Consider the following 15,851-nt stretch of genomic DNA (forward strand, 5'->3'; position numbering starts at 1 on the left):
TACTAGAAACCATCTAATGTGACTGGGTAAAATTTGTATATACATAATTTTTCAGATGTAGAAACACATATACCAACTTTTGTTTATTTCACACAACTACTTCATGGTGTTGCGAAATTTCTTTTTCTGACCATGTACATAAGCCTATCTTCACAATGGGTCTTGCCACTGTAGTCTTGTGACCACAATTATAGTCACAATTCTTTCGTTTGTTAGAAATTTCATTCTGGATTAATTTTCCGTCTTGTTTCATCTAAATGTCATCGTGTTCTAAATCTGATTAAAAGCTGATAACATTTTACCTGATGTTCCGATATGTGAGCAGCAATCACTTCTTAGTAAATCATCACAGCCTCCCACAGCCAAATAAAATGTTGATCTGGATTCAAAATCAAGTAATGTTTTTTGAAGGACAACATTTTCGCTTTTGAATATTACCTCTACTTAAAAAGCAGCATTAATGTTTGTACATGGTATTCATACATGTATGAGAACTTTCAACGAACCTGTTTAAATACAACAAGAATTTGTAAGAGGACACAATTTCATGCAATTTCCCGTGTTTCAAAAACTGGCAAATTTTTAAAAGAGCAATAGATTGTTCTAATGGGTAGGTCATGGTTTCTCGTGTATCCCTCGCACTAGCATTGCGCAAAACAATTTCCTACACTTCTTTGTGCAACATTGATACTGTATCAAGCACTTCAGCATTCCCAGGAAATCTATAGCCAGTTCAAATGAGAGTATTGTTTTCCCAGACCTCCCTTCTGAATTCAACATAAATCTGCAAGTGACCTGAACAGCCAAAGCTTCATATGTGCACGTAAGACAGCCCCTATATACTCTATTAAAGTAAAAATGTTTACCTCAGTAGCAATAGTTTAATCTGTGAATATAAGATGACCCTGTATTTTTAGAATGATGAATATGGAAAAAAATCTCTTCTTATAATCAGGTAAATAAGGCATAGACATTAAGGAAATTTCCGCACTGCCTTTACCAAAAATTTAAAAACCAAAGTCTTGAAGTTATTTTGGTCTTTTCATTGTCTTAGAACACGATATTTCTCTCCTCCTCAAACTTGTTAACAGCACATGGAGAATTATCAAAATTCAACACAATACTTAATAAGGTTTGCAGATTCATTCCAATTACTGAAGTGTGATTTGTACTTTTTATACGTATCATCATAATCACTAGCACTGAGTTCTTTAATGAAGGACCCTGGTACATAGATATTTACTTAAGCTCAATATTTTAAGATTGAAGTAACAAAAACCAAAGTGCTTACAATACGCAATCTAGGTAAGATTAGTCAAAAATGAAAACAAAAAAAAATCTCAAACACACTCTCTTGTAAATTTAATTCTGGCAAACAAAGTGTAACACTATGAACATAACTAAAGCCAATGGTAACAAAAGAGGAAGAAACCATATGAAAACAATGATTAAAACATAAATTACAATAAAAGTGAAAAAAGAAGTGGGGAAATGTTAACAAGAACATAGAGAACGGTAGAAATTGGAGATACGTGGAAATAAACTATAAAGTACAGAAATTCAGAGTTTCATCATATTTGATAATGTCACATGTTGATATAAGATATGGTGGCGGCGGCGGCAGCAGTGGTGGTGGTAGTAACATACAAGAGCTAGTATCTACTGTAGAAATGAGTTCCTGTTTGTGATGCTATGAGCTACTGGTGCTGGGCAGTGAACTCTAATCAGTAGCATACATTAAGGTCTTTGCTATTGTACGCACCTCAAACTCACAATTATACGCCAATGATTTCACATTTAGATTCAGTCCACTGCAGAAACTGCAATGAAGTGTGATGATGATGATGGTGATGGTGATGATGATGATGATGGTTTGGTTTGTGGGGCACTCAACTGCGTGGTTATCAGCGCCCAACCTTTGCTCAGCCCAATGTCGCCACTTTGATGAATGATGATGAAATGATGAGGACAACATGAACACCTAGTCATCTCGAGGCAGGTGAAAATCCCTGACCCTGCCAGGAATCGAACCCGGGACCTGTGCTCGGGAAGCAATACCACGAGCTGCAGACTGCAATAAAGTGTCACACCACATCAAAGTATATGCACTGCAATGTGGTTATGTACTACAATTTCTTCAGTGCTTAAATTGTGATTTACTAAAGTAATCCACATATATATATACAAAGGATATCAATATTAACCAACAATTACCGTTTCTACACCACTCAATACTCTGAAATGGTATCAGAATTTATGTAACTAAACTCTTCAGCTGCTTCTTTGAAACAGGAAGGCATAGATTATGAGAACTAGTAGAAGTTCCTCAAGATTGTTTGCAATGCAGTAGAGCAAGCAGCGATCAAATATCTCTGAGCAAGCACATCTGCTAGTGAAGACTTCAGGATTTGATGTGTACTGTCACAGCCAGATGACAGCATTTTGTAAACATGGAAGTCAGTCTGACACATGCTCCACACAACAACAAAATTTGGTTGGTTACTAATCTCTTCATGTAAAAACTGGATTAAGAAGATTATGTATATTCTGAAGTAGCTGTCCCTTCACTAATAAGCTAACATAAAAAGTAAAACACTATATGCACTGAAACTGACAACATCAATTTTCTCACAGGTGAGTCTCCTTCAATGAAGCAGGTCTCCCTACTGACGGACTAAAAGGTGGTCCTGGCAATAGGGCACAAATGGTGATGAGTGGTGTAGCCTGAATATTGTATAGGACACTATAGTTGAGTTGGCATAAACTGATCCCTGAAAGTTGCGAACTTGTAAACGTCTCAATGGTAATGCCCCAGTGTTACCATAGCTCTGTAGACGGCTACAGCCATCAGCACTTCCCAGTTAAAACCTGGCAACAGTGCTGAGAGCTGTTAGTAATTATCTTACATTGTTCACCTAAGGTAATGATTTTCAGATATTCATAATGGCAGAAATGTGTAATAATAAAATCGAAACCAAGAGAATATTCTATCGTACAAGGGGAACAGTGGAATATATTGAGACAGTTAATAAGGGCAAGAATTGCCTAACATAGCACAGGATATCTGTTTGTGAATCTGAACTGGAAATTTGAGAAGGCTACTCTTACATTATTAGTTGCAATTTCCAAACACTAATTGGACCTTAATGACAACATTTTATTTTAAAACTTCAGCATATTTTCTTAAACAAAACTAAATTTGATCTTCTCTTGATATATTGCATGGATATACTGCAAATTCTTGCTAGAGTATATGTGCAGCCTATTAAAAAACATACATTATCCTTCACAACCTTTATTTCAATTCTTTTGTCAACCTACCCAGCTGATTCACAAGACCTCAAGTCCATTCACGTAACACAGAAGTTACTTCTGAATGACACTTATTATAATATAGCATATTAAGATTTTCACTAACCAGTTTGTCCATCAGACCTAACAGTTAACAACATGCCTAAAAATGTTGTATTTCCTACCAAAATATTCAGCTACTTTCGCCCTCATGAGCTATTTATAAACCGAGACCTAACTGAAAAATCCCAGCGAAGATTGGTTCTCGCTCATCACAATTGGTGCATAATTTGTAAGTTTCCTTTACCTCTAGTTCTCTATTAAGATCCTACCCTTATTTTTGAATGGGGGCAACCTACCTCTCAAAGAAAAAGCCTGCAGTAAAAGGAGTGACATTACACTGCCAGTTAATCTGCAATCACTTTCAGATTACAATACTGACAAGAACATAAAGCTGTATTATAGTTTAGTCTACACTAACAATACAAAATACCGTTTTGCTGTTGCGGCACAGTTCATTCCACAATAGCAGCGAAACACTTCAACAAACAAGTAATCTGTATTTAGTAAATGGTTATGCCAGTCCATGCTTCACTGTTTAGTTGCAAATCGCCTATCTTATGGCTTCCGGGGTAACAAAAATCAGATTTCCAATATTTCGCATAATTATTGACAGAATTTGAAAATTTAAAATGCTGTCATAATCCATTCATTACGAAGAATAGTCGTATGTTACACGCTTAACACAATCAAGACAAGAATTACAGGTAGAAACAGTGTACAGGTCTTAAGATAGCATAACCCACTGCACGCAAATACCCAAATCATACTCATCCAGTGTTTAAAAATGAGAGCACTTACTGACTTCAACAAACTTTACACAGAATTTCAAACCTTCGCAGAAATATTTCTTGCTAAAGCCCCCCACAAAATTATGTAAGGAAAGAAGTTTATCACTTACTACAGCTAAGGCAAATATTTTAATTTACTACTACTTTACTACTCACTATTCGCAACACATTTTATAGATAGTGTCCACTATCACTGTATGACACGTAGTTCACAGGATACTACATCAAACACCGAGATACGTGAAAAACTAGCTTTTATTTGAAACGGAATGAACACAGCTAGATTTTTTCCACCCAGTGTTTGATAATGAAAGCACTGAAGAGACTATACCAAAATAATCAGCAACCAGTTGCATAAAATAAATTTTTTAACCGGTTTAGGGCATTTAGTGCCATTCTCCAGAAGATCCAGTCACAAATTTCAGCCCCATGACACACTTCACACTTTGTTTTTGTTGGCAACAATGAAGTGCGAAGTGCATCAAGGAGCTGGAAATCGTGACAGGATCTTCTGAAGAATGGTACCAAGTGCCCATTACAAAATTAAATTTCTTTTTTGAAACTGGTTGCTGATTATTTCGATATATACTAACACAGTTGCTGAGATACTACACTCACAGACTTCTAACAAACTTAAACATCATTTCCACCTTTTCTAAACTCTTTCTCACTTACACGCTTAACACCAAATATTCTAACACATTAACACATTTGTAAGTCAGAAGTTCAAAGCTGTTTTATACACAGAAGTTTAATTCTTCAAAGAACTGGGTGTTTACTCGCGGAAAGCATGTGCAGTTTGGAAGGCAACAAGAAACGTAGGAATGCAGAGAAAGAAAGGACAAGCACAATGTAATGTGAGAGAGAATATTAATAAAGGAAAAAGCTCTGGGTTGTAGGGTGGAAGAGAAGCCACTACGCAAAATCAAACAAAGAAAAATCCAGGTTGGAATAATAACAATATGACTGTTCAATAAAATCCTATCGGTCTGCAAGTTGCTCCACTTCAAATAAAGAGCTCGAGCTTTCAATGACTTCCTCCGGGAGACATTTTAACCCTTCTAAAACTGACCATGCCTACTGTTGGTGTGATTGTGAAGTGGAAATGTGAAGGAACAACCTTGCCTAATCTGAGACCAGGTAGACCTCATGCATAGATGGACAGAAAACATCAAGTGTTGAGGAGTGTGGTTGTAAGAAGTCGCATGAAATCAGCTTAAGTAATCACTCTTGAGTTGCAAAATGCTACCAGCATTCCAGTACCCTAACATGATGACCATGCATTGGAAGTAAAAGACGAATGGGGTATAACTGTCTAGCAGTTGCTCCTCGTAAGCAACATATTTCTGTAGTCAACATTAAGCAAAGCCTGAGGTGGGGTGAAAAGCAATACCACTGGACAGTGGTTGACTGGATACATTGGTGTCATTAATCATGTTATACACTGTGGCAGTCCAATGGAGGGCTTGAGTTTGGCAAATGGTTGTAGAACTTAACTTTCGATCACGTTTAGAGACAACAGAAGTGAGATGGTCATGTTATGGTATGGGTGATGATTTTTTATGATTAGGGTGTGGTCCCCTTACTGTGCTTACGAAACAGTAAATGCTGAATGATATGATCATGTTTTACAGCATTGTGTACTGTCTACATCAGAACAGTTCAGTGACGATGATTGTATTAGCACGACAATACACCCTGCCATGAAGTATCATCTATGAGGCAATGGTTTGTGGACAATAACATTCCTGAAATTGACTGGCCTTATCAGTATCCCATTTGGAACTCAATGAAACAGTTGACGGTTCCAGACCATAGCAGCCAAGACCATTACCTTCTTAGATTTTGGCTCTTGAGGAAAAATGTGCAGCCATTCCTCCTCTTCACTGGAAGTGTCCCCAGCAGAGTTTTAGCTGTCATGAAGACAAATGGTGTACACCTCCTGTTTATCAACATCAGCTAATAGGTGTCCATCCACATAATACTGATCACATAGTGAGTGTATATATTAAGTCTCTGCACACTTTGTGGAATTAAGAGTGTTGTGTAATTCAGTCACAATGGAGTATTCCCTAAGATTTTCACTTTCTGTAATAGTTTAGCTTTAAGTGTTGTCACAGTTTATACCAATAGTGCGCCATCCCTCGAGCAACTGTCTGATTTTAGTGCACTTGTTGTACATTCAAACTATTACATACATTTTAAAAACTTCCCTCATTTCTCTTAATGATCTGAACACACTTTGACGCACAATGTGTGTCCTGTTCATAATGGCACAGTGTTTGAGCGGAAGCTCTCTGTACACAATCTATAGCCCTTTTTGTTGAGTGGGTGTTCTTGCTTGCTGACAGCATACCCAACTCACTGGAAATGGGTGTTTGTGTACTGACTTTTCCATGGTGTTTCCAAAAACAGCAAGGAATAGGAAAGTCCACTCAGAGAGCAACCCATTTGCCCGGGTGTTAGACAAAGAGGTGCAGCGGGTTCCCACTAACAATTATTTCACATCATCAGGTGTCCGTCCCACCAGCAAGTAGCACAACTTGAGGTTGAAGGACTACTTTTTTAACATAGAAGCTCGTACCACCCTCCTGACCCAGGCATTTAAGACAAGACCCCCAGTCCCTTGGCCACACAATATTCCTATGTCGCATCACAGAGCAGTAGCTTTACATGCACAGAGCTTATGATTACACAGGGTCAGCAGGAGAAACCTGGGTTGTTAATCTCACACCCTGCCAATGAAACCTGAGATGCCTAAAATAGACAACAGAGACAAATTTATTTACAATAAATAGTGGTACATTTATTTAACACTGAGTGCCATAGCCTTAATATCTTCTTCAATGTTCGAAAGAATGCCATGCCCACACTATTATTGACCATCTTAGTGTGGACTGCCAAACCCTCACTAAGATGTGCATGTAATATTACAGACATGGCGCTCAAAGTGTTAATAATCATTAACATTATTAATCACTTAAGGTATTGCAGCAATATTTACAAGTGTTATTGCAAAGCAAGGATGTCTTGGAAAAGTTAAAAGTGAACACTAAATTAGTTAATACTACAAAGAATGTTAAAAGGGTTCATTACCTGCCATGCTACTCACCTACAGGCCCTGAGCCTGCTATGGGAGTAGGTGAAGATGAAACCATATTCAGACGACCTTGTTCCTTGACAATAGGGTCTGGAAGAAAAAGTCAACACACAATGTATTACCAAACAACTGATTCTGGTCATTAGTATATAACACATTACTGTTTCATATAAAGGTAAATCTGTTATTAACCTGGAGGTTGGTTTGAACATCCCAGGTCTTTAGCAAGCAACTATTGTTGGAGGTGGTATGGACCTGCCTTCCTCCAACTTCTGGACTAACTTACTAAGCCAGTTATAAGGAATGATTGTGGTGGTGGCAGTGAGCGGTAAGAAAGAGGAGTGATATGGAGGTGGAGTGTTACAATTCGGGAGGAAAAATCAGAGAGAAATGACAAGAAATGGTGACAGTAAGTGTCATTGACAGAAAATGGTGACCAGCAGAGGTTTAAGGAAATTGTAAAGACTGAACTGCAGAGAAGTACCTAACATCTACCACACACAAGAGCTGGACCTGTGTATTGAAGACAATGTTATGGGATGCAGCACATTAGTGGCTGGGTGTAGGAGCTTGCTGCCACACAGAACGCTGCACATTAATTGCAGCACAGCAGCTTGCCTGCCTCTACATGTGGCTAAAACTGTAGATTGGTTAGGGAATGTCTAATTGGACTGCAGTAGGTGGTGGGTGGAATTATGGGGAAGGCTATGCAGACAGTAATCCAGAGGAATAAATTAGGTGGATTCTTGTTTTTCTTTGGATCAGGGGTGTGTGTACACCCACTACATCAGAGCAAAAGAGGAGAAGAAAATAGCTCATAAAAATGTTGAGAAAAAGCAGCCCATTAAAAGGTAAAACATATCAACTCAAATTACATATACAGTTCACACACAACTCAACTTTGTGCAATTGGAGAAAACAGTTGTTTAATTTGATATCCCTATTTCAAAGCCGAGGAAAAGCAATGTTTCAGTTGTGTAGCCATGGCTAATGTGTGTGGACACAGTTACATTGCTGTGGCATTATTAACAGCATGTGTGTGGGTACACAAGTGTACTTACATAACAAACAATGCCATGACAATGAGTGCGTTCAGAGATTGCTTTGGCATGGCGTCATCTCGTAAAGCAATCTGCTTGATTGGGAGAAACTTGCTTTAGTTTCAGGCAGTATCAAAGAAGCCACAGAAGAGAGAAGGAAACATGAGAGAAAACGGTGACCTCCACCACCACTAAAGCAATTCAGCATTAATCAACCATATCCAACGGCAGCTGAACCGCAAGAGCCGCAATCAACAATGCATCAAGAAAGACTTGCAAATGAAAGTTTTGAAACCAATGTTTGTTCAAGAGAGTTATTTTCTGATGGATGTGTGATGTACCATAGTTAACACAGGAGGAAAAAGGTTTTCGGATCTAAGGACAATCACCATTATGTTAGAAAAAAAAAACGTATTTTATGTTATGGTACGAGGGGCACTGTTGTCATGATGCCTGTTTCAGATCATTTTTATAACTTTGTAAGAGCATATGAATGGAAATTCTTATTTGGACGTCTTTTGAACGTGATGTTTATACAGACAAGGAAATCATGGACTGTGTAGTTACAGCAGAACAAAGCTCCAGTATACTTTGCTACTCAGATGCAGGAGTTCCTTGATGAACAATTTTAAGGCCAATGGATTGTGCACAGTTCAATTACTCCAGCTCCATTTAAATGACCAATGTGAAGCCCAGACCTCACAACTGCCAGACAATTCATTATGAGGAATAATCAAAGTTCAGATATGAACATAGGTACAAGACTTACAAAGAGCTGCACAAAATTGTTACAGCGTTTCAGTCTTTTGACGCTTAACAACTTAAGACGATCTGCAATATGTCAAAGAGATACGCAGATCTCTGCATTAGGCACAATGGTGCCCACACAGATCCTCTAGATACATAGGTATTATACGTACATACTCCAATATAAAATATATTGTTTTGACCTAGAATGAGAACCTCTATAGTGTGTTTAAAATTAGTTGCAGCTTTTGATGTTTGGTTGACCGGAGAGGATGTAATGCCGTCGCCCAGGTAACAACAATGGCGAGCAGGTTTTCCCCACCATGCTGCTAGCAGTTTGGTTGGTAAAGTGCCCCTGTTGCCACCCCAGGGATAAACAGCACCATGTGGTGTCATGTTTTAGATGCTTCTGTGTTCGTCAGCTCTTTGTGAAGTCTTGTTTTTTGTCATACAGGTGTTCCACAATGGTCAGGTGTTGTGAACAAGTGTTTCTGTATTGGCGTTGCGTTGATAACAACAGCGCAGCATGTCTGAACATGAGATTCACTGTTACAGGCTGTAAAGATAATGAGCTGTGGAAGGAGAATTCCAATCCATGGCCGAGGTCATCAATTTGTGTGCTGTGTGCACAGTTATTTTGAACTCGAGTGCAATGGCGGTCCAATTTTTGAGGTTACGAGAGTGGTGGACAGAATAGCTGCTGCACTTAACATTCACTAATCTACAGTGCTGAGAATTGGCAAGGAGAAGGAATGAAAGGAAGACACGAATGAAGAAGCAACACCGAGTCATTAGAAACTCTAGGCAAGGAAAGACATTATGAAAGACGAGTAACGAAGATGGATGCATTCCAGTTGGATGCAATTAGCAGACTTGTGTACACCAGTTATCAGTGCAAGGAATATCCTACTTTAAACAAACTTCTTTTCAGCCTCAAAGAAGCAGAGCTGGTTCAATGGGAGTAGGTCATCACATCAAAATTGTTTACACGAGTTTGGCTTCCAGCATGAAAAGTTTCTGTCTTGGACATTTATCATTGACAGAAGAGACATTTGGCATGGAGAGGCCAATATCTGCGTGCAGTGAGGAGCATTTCATTTGAAGACATTATGTGGCTGGAAAAGATGTAAGTTAATGTGTGTCACACACTGACAAAGGGATGGACAGATCTCTCAGCACGAGGAACAATGAAAGCACCACTGGGCAAGGGTGGCAGGACAATTGTCATCCACACTGGATCTGCTCGTCGCTTCATTTCAACTATTTGTTGTTGTTCTCTTCCAGGAAGCAAGGTGACTACCACAAGGAAATGAATGTCAAAGTTTCCAAGGAGTGGTTTTCTGATTTTCTGCTGCTGAATATTCCCCCAAATAAAACAGTAGTAATGAACCATCCACCATACCACTCTGTTATGATAGACAAAGCTCAGAAAATGCAGTGGAGGAAAGCAGATATTTTGCTCTGGGTGCAAAGAGATATTCCCTTGAGTAACTTGAACCTGGCATGAATAAGGCCAAGTTAATGGAACATATAGTGCTTTACAAGTCAAAAACTCCACATTATCAGGTCGATGAACTGGCTACCAATAAAGGGCATAATGTAATCAGGCTTCCTCCCTATCACACTCATTTAAAACCGACTGAGAACATATGGGCCCAGGTGAAAGGTAGTGTGGCAGAAAATAAGTTGTTTACACTCAGTGAGGTTGAAACACTGACAAAATAAGCCATTGCAAGTGTTATCCCAGAAGACTGGTCTCAAGCTGTCAGCCATACGAAAGAGGTAGTTGAGGAGACCTGGATCTGTGGAGGAGTGCTGGAAAAGCAGATTGAAGAGATAGTAATTTCAATCAGCATTAGTACCAGTTAAGAGGACAGTGATGGTTATTCCCTTGGGATCGCTCCACTTACACCATAACTGTGAGCATGTATAAAAGTTCACGATTTAAATGGTCTTTTCACTATCGTCATTTCTTTACCGTCGAAAAATGTTTGTCTGGAGTCCGCTAATATTCGCTACCTAAGGTAGGAGTGACTTTACTGCTGCCCGCTGATGTGCTCAGCACATGCTTCCATCTACTACTCCTGTGTGGAATTGTCAAAAGTCTCAACTTATTTTAAACGCACTATAGGACACAATGTACAAGGGATATGTGGTTAAATTAACAAACCAGTAATATTTGTTTTCAATAATTCATTAAAAAACTGGAAAACATCAGAAACTTACTAGGCAATTGACTGTCAACAAAAATAGAGTACACATTACAGGAAAGTTAAGAAATGCACTCTTTCAAAATGTGGCATACAAGATAGCCTTAAATAACATTTCTAAAGGTACTGAAACCTTACACACGCATAACCTCACCACAGCTCATGTTAGCCAACTCGCCTGTGGATCTTCCCTGTTGGCACAGTGGCACAACAGTCACAAAAGTTACAAAACCTTTGAACTTAAAGGACCACCACCACCACCACCACCACCACCACCACCACCACCACAGTGTCATTTGCAGTACCACAACATATTCCACTAGTCTTCTTGACTTGCTGATGTTCACATTACTGCATAATTATCAATATTTTAAAGTTTTTTGATTTCAGAATAATGACAGATCTTTGGTTTTGTTATTGAATAATACTAAAATGAAGTGGAAAAGAAAATTATTGGAGCCTTCAGAGACTTAATATTTTTGACCTGAAACAGTATCACATATAAACATAATAATGTTCTCATTGGCACAATCACTGAATTACTTGCTTCTGTGCGACAGCATGAAAATTGGTTACAAAATTAGGTATATGGAATTTGTATTCATGGCACCTATGACCACAAAGAAACCTGAGAAACAGAACAAGAAAGCAGAACCTGTCAACTTCTTTCAGATGAACAGTCAACATATTGTAAATAGCAAACAGAATTTCACTTAAAAACAAACTGAGCTCTTATGAATATAAAAGCAAATCTCTCATCAACCTGAAAGTTGATTTGAACACTACAGAGCTTTACTAAGGCATGGTGCTGTTACAGGTAATCTGCAACTGCCTTCTTTTGACCTTTGAAGTGACCAGTTATAGGAAGCACCTACCATTAACACTGATTCTGAGACAATGCAATTTCCTATTTTCACATTAACAAACACTGCCAGAGGCAAAACAAGTGGGAGTGACAAAGATACTATGACTTACCAGGTACTGAACTCTAGACCTTTGGGCCCACAGTGTGGCAGTTTAACACCAAGCCAAAATTTTGTGTACAGGCCAGTGCTTGGAGTTATGATTAAATTTCTGAGAACATTAGGTAAGTGAAAATTGCAACTGTACTATAAGTTACCGCAGAGCGCCTAACAACGCATCAAAGGTGCTGCATTGCCACAGGTGACGTGTTAGCTCATAGCTACCATCATTGCCACGAGATGTCACTCCAAATGTCAAATATGGAAAAGATTACATTCATGCATCATGGAAACTTCCACTCCAGTGTTAGTCCGGCACAAGTAGCAAAATCACTATAGCTGTGTCTTGATATCAGTGTCGCATAAAAGCAGAAAAAGGTGATGGGAGACTAATTTATAATATGTTTAAAAGAGGAATATTTGTACAGATGTCTAGATTCTGGTAGTAACAATTCTGTGTGGCTCAATGGCCTGGTTGAGTCAGCACAGGCCTGCACAGCAACATATAATATACAGGGATTGGACAAAAACATGGAAATACTGCGAGAAATGCAAGCTTGAACACAAAATGCAGAAGCTAGACAAGCCAGCAGGTTGTGGTGTTTGACCACAAACGGCACCTGAACAATGTCCTGTGTAGTTGTGCGTGCATGATGTCAGAGCCAAGTGAATTCAAATGCGAGATAATTGTTGGCACTTGTGCGGTGGGACTTTTCATATCAAAAAGCCGAAGTGTGTGGTGTTTCAAGATTACATTGCATAAAGGGAAAGCAGAAAAACATCCATTAAGACACAATGTGGATGGAAGAGTGAGAGTGATCATGGCAAATGGTCACTGAAAAGGATTGTGATGAAAAATACAAGGACGACAGCAACAAAAGTCGCTGCATAACTGAATTTGCACTCGCAAATACTGTCAGCATCAAAACAACACAAAGGTAACTTCATACATTGGAAACTGCCAGGGCGAGCTGGCATTCCAAAACCAAGCGCAAGTGATGCAAATGGTAGGAACAGGAAAATGTGGTACTGAAACCATAACATGGACTACCAGTGGAAGAAAGCCATTTGGTCATATAAGTCTTGATGCACGCTGTTTCCAACTTATGGACGATCTTACTTCTCAAGATTGGAACATGGCAGGGATTCAGTGATGGTTTCAGCAGGCATTTTGTAGTATTTCATGGTCCTCATGGTTACTTTGCAAGATTGCATTACTCTTAACGATTATGTGACAATTTTGGCTGATCAGGCCTATCCCATGGTAAAATGTTTGTTCCTCAATGGTGATGCAATGTTCCGAGGATAGGGACCTATTCACACAGTTCACATTATCCACGATGGGTGATGTATGCACGAGGACGAATTGTCACATCTCCCCTGGCCACCAGTCACTAGATCTCAATATTACCGAGTCTTTGTGGTCTACTTTGGAGAGTTGGCATGTTATTGCTATCCACCTCTATCATCATTACCTGAACATGCCACCATTTTGCAGGAAGAAAGCTATGAAATTCCCTTCAAAAATCATACAGTACTTTTTTATCTTTTCTGAGACGGCTGCAAGCTATTTTGGATACAGACGGTTTACCTACACCACATTATGGCACATAAGTGAATTGTGATTTTGGTGTTTCCATATTTTTGTTGATCCCTGTAAAGTGGAACCCTTTACTGACCAATAAAAAATAGACTCCTCATTACAGCCATTAAGATTTCGGTGTGTACACATCAGTAGCCTGACGTTTGTAGTTTGATCATCCATACAAGAAGATACCCTAATAACTGGTACAATGGGACATACCCTCTTTCCATGCACAGTATAGATGTAGATACATTCATTCCTGCCTGTCAGAAGGTTAAGAAATAACCAGTTGGCTATACAGCATCCAATCAGCCTTTCAAAATAACTATTTTGGTGGCTTGCTGTCTATTAGTTGAATCCTTAATCTGCTATTTGTATCCAAATAGTAGACCACTTGGCCATACAATGTTTTGTCCTCTCTCCAGCGAGTCATTCCTTTTGTGAAGACCACAGCCACTTATTGAAGGGGTCTTGGTGCCTGATACAAGTCGCAGATACCAACTGGCTTTATCTGGGCTACAACTCAGTTCCTCTACATGAATCCTGAATCTGTTTATGTTCCACTGCTGTATGCAAGCAATTTATCAAAAAGGATTCACAGCATTTTGCTGCCAAGAATGCAAGCAGCCAGGAGTTGGGGGCTTACAGAAGCGAATCTGTGTAGTTAACTGTTCCTGCACATTTGTTTCTTGGAATTGTATGACAACATTCCGAAAACAAGATTAGGGCAGCTTCAGACATCCTTCTAGTTTCCAGGTGTTTGTTGATTTTTCATCCAGTGGCAGTGGTAAAGAAGTTGGACTACTTAATACACTACTGACTTTTGCACACTGCTTTAAGGTGTCGTCTGAGCTTTTCACAGCTCACACAGTGGTTACTGGGGCAGAAGCAATGATCTCAATGTGTTTGCCATTCACTACTGAAGCACTTTTCTACTGTGGACATGAGGAATGGAGGTAAGCTGCTGTAATGAACAAAGTACTGTCTTCACTTCATTAAAAGCACAGTCTTAATTAATTGCCTGTACCTTCTTTACTCCCAGGAATACAAGAAGTTACAGCACCATGTTGCATGTGACAGACTGGTACACCTGTCCACAAGAGACCTACTTCATGAGCTGCCAATCCCTTATAATACAGCTGGCCACAAGATAACTACTTCATGAACTGTCAATCCCTTACATACATGTGCCCTGTGACCACACCACTGGTACTTAACGGGGTAAGTATACAGGGCAAACAAGAACTCTGACAAACTTTCAGAGGCTCGTTGCAGAGTTATAGTAACACAGTTATTATATATCTGGTTTGTCACTGCAATCACCCTTATTTCTGTTGAAATACCTTCACTTCGTGAAGAATCCTCTAATATGCAAAACCAAAAAAAGCATGTGACACACAACACAAAGTAATGCAGACAAAACAAGAACACTTATCACAATGTGTTCATCATAACAACCTATAGAATTGCTTGACAGCAAACAAATACAGAATGCCATCAATTAAGATTGAACCAAGGTGGATCAAATGTACTGACTGAGCTGTCATATATCACACACACAAAATAAAACTCAAGAAAGATAAGAGAATTGACTCTAGATTACAATACCCTCATAATACACTCCTGGAAATTGAAATAAGAACACCGTGAATTCATTGTCCCAGGAAGGGGAAACTTTATTGACACATTCCTGGGGTCAGATACATCACATGATCACACCGACAGAACCACAGGCACATAGACACAGGCAACAGAGCATGCACAATGTCGGCACTAGTACAGTGTATATCCACCTTTCGCAGCAATGCAGGCTGCTATTCTTCCATGGAGACGATCGCAGAGATGCTGGATGTAGTCCTGTGGAACGGCTTGCCATGCCATTTCCACCTGGCGCCTCAGTTGGACCAGCGTTCGTGCTGGACGTGCAGACCGCGTGAGACGACGCTTCATCCAGTCCCAAACATGCTCAATGGGGGACAGATCCGGAGATCTTGCTGGCCAGGGTAGTTGACTTACACCTTCTAGAGCACGTTGGGTGGCACGGGATACATGCGGACGTACATTG

The 15,851-nt window shown here is 39.4% G+C and overlaps 1 protein-coding gene across 4 annotated transcripts in view; it reads right to left on the reverse strand.

The window, feature by feature from the left end:
* Nucleotides 1–15,851, reverse strand: part of LOC126262396 (casein kinase II subunit alpha) — a 72,550-nt gene that overhangs the window by 25,155 nt on the left and 31,544 nt on the right. For 3 of the 4 annotated variants that reach the window (XM_049959009.1, XM_049959007.1, XM_049959008.1), the window contains exon 8: nt 7,255–7,332. In XM_049959009.1, coding sequence (XP_049814966.1) covers nt 7,255–7,332 — 78 coding nt within the window. Of the gene's footprint in view, nt 1–7,238; nt 7,333–15,851 lie in introns of all 4 variants that reach the window. The other variant, XM_049959010.1, reaches the window with a different exon arrangement.

Source organism: Schistocerca nitens, chromosome 6, assembly GCF_023898315.1.
Source record: "Schistocerca nitens isolate TAMUIC-IGC-003100 chromosome 6, iqSchNite1.1, whole genome shotgun sequence".
NCBI classification, from domain to species: domain Eukaryota; kingdom Metazoa; phylum Arthropoda; class Insecta; order Orthoptera; family Acrididae; genus Schistocerca; species Schistocerca nitens.